The 5,249-nt window shown below is 34.2% G+C and overlaps 1 protein-coding gene across 1 annotated transcript in view; it reads left to right on the plus strand.

The window, feature by feature from the left end:
• Positions 1–5,249, plus strand: part of LOC106867898 (opioid-binding protein/cell adhesion molecule homolog) — a 54,935-nt gene that overhangs the window by 30,246 nt on the left and 19,440 nt on the right. Inside the window, exon 4 of the mRNA XM_014912966.2 lies at positions 3,114–3,209. Within this exon, the coding sequence (XP_014768452.1) occupies positions 3,114–3,209 (96 nt within the window). The remainder of the gene's footprint in view (positions 1–3,113; positions 3,210–5,249) is intronic.

Here is a 5,249-nt window from a genome sequence, read left to right on the forward strand (position 1 = left end):
ATATATATATATATATGTATATATATATATATATACGCACACACATGCACGCACACACACGCATGCACACACATACATACACACTCACTCACTTTTCCTGCGATCACGTGACGATCCAGGCGGTCAGATGTTCATCGTAGATGTTGAACATCGTTAATCACAATGTGCTTTGCCTTGTTTTAGCCTTCAGATTACGCCAACCCGCTTGTTAGCTGGGCAGGTCAACATTTCCCCACTGAACGAAACGGGGACTGGAGCAAGGTAAAGTGAAGTGTTTTGCTAAAGAAATCAACGCACCTCTCAACCAAGAAATCGAGCCCAGCCTTGTATATATGTATGTTTATATCTATCAGGAATTTTAAATGGTTGTGAATATGGCCAACTAACTTACGAGAGGTAGTGGCTTTCTTCAACAAATATAACAGTTTTAACAAAGAGAGCAACATTTTTTTAAAATGTAGTCTTAGTGGCTCGAAAATTACATCAAACAAGTAGAATTCTTTCTAAAACGAGCATGTGGTCTGGCCTAATTGTACGATAACCAAATGAAAAAAATCAATTTAACAGCACTGTAAATTCTACCTTGACATATATCTCTTGCCACATACATACACTGATATATACATGCATACATACATACATACATACATACAAACATACATTCATACATACATACATACGTACATACATATATACATGTACACACACAAACATACATATATGCACATACATACATGCACACACATTCATACATATATACACGTAGGTACACACATACATACACGCAGACATACATGCACTTACACATATACATACATATATACATACATGTATGCATGTGTACATACATTCAAACGAACAAATGGCAAAACTTTTCTGAAGTTGTAAATATAAATTTGCTATTGTTAACTACATCCCAATTCGAATAATTAAAAGCTGAAGAAAAAACACACACATACATAGATGCACATACATGCATACATGCATACATACATACGTACATACGTACGTGCATACATACATACATACTTCATGCATACGTGCTTCTGTATATGTATGTACATGTGTGTATGTGTGTATAGGTGAATGTATATACGTTGTGTGTTTATGAGAACATGCGGTTGCCTGCATTTGCGTCATCATATGCATAAATCCTATATCGGTGCATATGTTTGCTGTATGTTTACGAAACAGTATATGATGTGTCGTAATGTAACACTGTTTATATGAAAGTTTCATAAGCGATTACGTAAGAAATTTTGGATATTTTTCTTTATTTTTTGAATGCAGATTTTTTTTTTATATGATGAATTTGCTAATCCTATCTTCACGACGTATTTGTTGTCCAACTTGAAAGTTATATATGACGGCCTCTAATCGAATTTATTTCTGATAGATGAGTTGTTGTTTTGCCTCTCCATTTTATATTCAGAACCAATTGATTTATGAATGCTTTGGTCAATATTTTTGTTTATTAATACTTAAATAATATAGCGTGTGTTATGATGATGGCGATATCGTTGCTATTTCTAACTCTTCACTGAAGGTGGCACTGTCATATTTTGATAATAAATGGTAATATGCAATAATCGATGTTAGCAACTTTCTCGCATTCCGTGTAAATGTTTGTCATGAAATTCTTCGAAAAAGAAATAAATAAACGATTCATTGTCTTGATTAAATTTCGAAATCTTAAACCAAATTCAATCTTTGCTGAAGGTTTACCGGCATTTGGTATCTATTATGGTTTCATGAGAAAATTGTATTAAAAGAAGAAATTCTTGAATAAACATCGTTGGCTGTTCTTGGAGATAAAATTACGTGGGAAACAGAAAATTTAACTGCATGATTCCACTCCTCCGTCACCATCCAGAAAAGTCATCTAAAATAATCTTTATTTAAAGAGATGCAGACCGATCGACCCACTTAAAGTAAACAACATGATAGGCAGAAAGTTTTAAAAGATAAATTCCGATGCTATTATTCAAAGTAAGAGCGACGACGATACAAGAAGATTTTCGTAACTATGCAGATATCTTCAGTTTACCAAAGAGAAACACGATGGAAGAAAGAACATTACACAACAACACATTCTAACTACTATTTATTTAAGTTGCCTTGTTGAGTCAGAAGCTTTAATTAAACAGCAATGCAAACAGAAAAACTGCTTGTTTTACATGGTGCGAACCAAGAATACTATGTAAACGAACAATGTCGTACACGTTTCCCAAGACAAACGAATTGTTTGCTGATGGCAAAAGATAGGGAGGGAAAAGAGAAATGAAAAGGAAACAAATCATGAAGAAAAACACACATAAATGCTAAACTTCTTAGAACTAATTGTATGAAGCAAAGTTAAAAAGAAGTAATTAATCAAAGAGAAATATTGTCTGTCAGAAAATAGCTTAAGATGACGGAATATTTAGTACGGTTAATTGCTCGCACAAACACATAAGTATTAGCACATATGTATCATGTATATATATATTTATTTATATATATATATATATACGTGTGTGTGTGTGTGTGTGTGTGTGTGTGGGTGTGCGTGTGTATACATATATGTGTGTGTGTATATATATGCATGTATATATATATATATATATATATATATATATATAGATAGATAGATAGATATAGATATAGATATAGATATATACATACAGTTATTTACGCATATACGGCACACATACACTAACACACACGTACATGTATGGACATTGGCATACACACACACATACGTACTCACAATTGTGTTAATGAGATTTATTTTACCTGTAACTTGATGTCTAATAGGTGCCCTATTACTACCTAACGAATTACCAGGAAAGAATTTCAGGTATCAATGAACATTTTGTATTCTTACAGTCATATTATATCTTCTTTTTCTTATTCTTCTTTGGCATTATTCTCGAAGCCGAGTATATTTTAAAGGTTATTCTCTTCCTCGCTTATTTATCATTCTTAGTAATGCTTCCATTTTTCATGGTTGTACCTTCCGATGCTTGAGATGAACTTTTGTTCACAGAACATGCACCGAAGCTGCAGAGACGGTAACTCTCCAAGAAGTCGCTGCCGTGCTCTTACCTTCCTTCTGGTTCTTTTTTCTTCAGCCTGCTGGTATGGAACAAAGTCTGCAGTAACCGCTCCTTCTACGCATAATCGCATCCAGTACTTACGGTCTTCCTCGACATATTCCCAGTTGACAGGTAGGATGTTGATCAATGGCATGGTCTTCTTGATCGAGTCAGAGAAGCATATCTTAGGTGCACCCATTGGCCGATGACCGTCTGCACGCTCAGAGTACAGGATCTCATTAGGCGTTCTCTGGCAATCACTTTGCATGTCTCAACCATCGGCTTCATATTTTTCAATGATGGTTTGGATTCTCATGGTTTTTGTCTTTGCCACTACTTCATTATTTTAACAGTCATCCCATTTAACATCCAAATTGAATCACACTTTTGTTTGACGAAACCTCTCAGTTCGATGCCTTTATTTTAACGCTACATACACTTTTCCCTATCACCAAGTAGTGTGGAAATCATAGTACATTTTGATACACTATATGAGCCTCAAGATATGATGTTTTGCTGTTCGACTGACAAAGAAAAATTGAAGGAGCAACAGAGAATTGTCATGTGAAACATAAACCAACTATTTGGATGCCCAGACATTTCATCTCAATGGTTCTGTATTTTATATTCGTATGAACGGTGGAGTGTTTGCTATGGTGAAATTACACATGAATTTGTAATCAACAGTCGTGGTAAACAAAGATGTGTCCTGATATGTATACTGATTTTAATGTACACGAAGACAATTTTAATGAAAATCAGTCATGATTAAAAATTTGAAGTTAATATACGAAACATGTACGTGAGAAAGCTTTTCAATTTCTGACGTCTCAAAATAACAAGCATTTGATGTACAATCGTGATCTATGAAATGCAATATGCTGATGAAATGCTGACCCGTATGTAAATTAAGATGACCCTCACATCACCCCTGACGAATGTGTTCACAATTTCGAGATGTTCCGCAGTTTAGTAAAAAGGAAGATATCGATGTTAAAATACATATATAAAAAAAGACCACTTTAGTCGTAACATATAAATTATTATATATTACCTCCAACGCAACATATTCTGAATATATATTGAGATTTACAATACCTGCAAAAAGATCATCTAGAAAATTTGCAAATATTAACTTTGTGATTGCTCATTGGATAGAAATTACCAGAGTTCTGTGTGTATTGGATCTTATGTAAGACTTTTGGCGGGTTCATAAGCAGGATAATCTTACACTATACACATGCGTTTCTTATATTTTGTGTTGGAGATATAACTATAAAAAGAATGGTAACAGACGCATTATGATGAACGTATATAATAAACTTCAAATAGTAATTTCTTATGAGGCCCATCAGTTCGTTACATGAAATTCGATTTAACATAAACAGGAACAGATATTTTATCCACAATATTCGTAATAGGATTTTTGTGCACACTCATAATACTTTTTTGGAAAACAAAACATCATAAAAGAGTAAATGGGGTCACTGGATATCAGATATAGCGATAACAAGACGAGGACAGATTTGCATTGATATAATATCCTATATTACTTCAATGACCAGAAGAGAAGATGTAACAGTACGGTTAAAAGTGACTGACGGGGACAAAACCTTATAATGTGTCTGTGATAGATACATTGTATCATGTTCATGTGTGACATTTTGACAATCAACAGGATATCATTTTTGAGATTAAATTTAATATGTAGAGGATCAGAAAGAGATGTATTTTTATTACTAAATAAGAATCCTATTCTTAAGTGCATACATACATAAATACATACGCACACGAATGCATAGATACATGTACGTATACACACACACACACACACACACACGCACACATATATGATGAACTTTCCCTTCGTTGGACGACGTATGAGAGTTCGACAATTTCTTATCAAACAACCACATAGATGATTTGTTTAGTGATCAAATATTTGTGTAGACATAAACTCACTCCTTCCATCTAATCCGCATTACCGGTGCAGGAACACTGGGTGTCACATGCCAGGTTACAAAATGATCGCCGAGCAACGTGAAATGATGTGCTTCGCTTAAGACCACAATTCAACGCCCGGTCTTTGAATGGAACCCATGATTTCGCAATCGTGAGTACAACACACTAACCACTAAGCCATGCGCATTCACTATATATATATATATATAT

This window comes from Octopus bimaculoides, chromosome 12 (assembly GCF_001194135.2).
Source record: "Octopus bimaculoides isolate UCB-OBI-ISO-001 chromosome 12, ASM119413v2, whole genome shotgun sequence".
Lineage (NCBI taxonomy): Eukaryota > Metazoa > Mollusca > Cephalopoda > Octopoda > Octopodidae > Octopus > Octopus bimaculoides.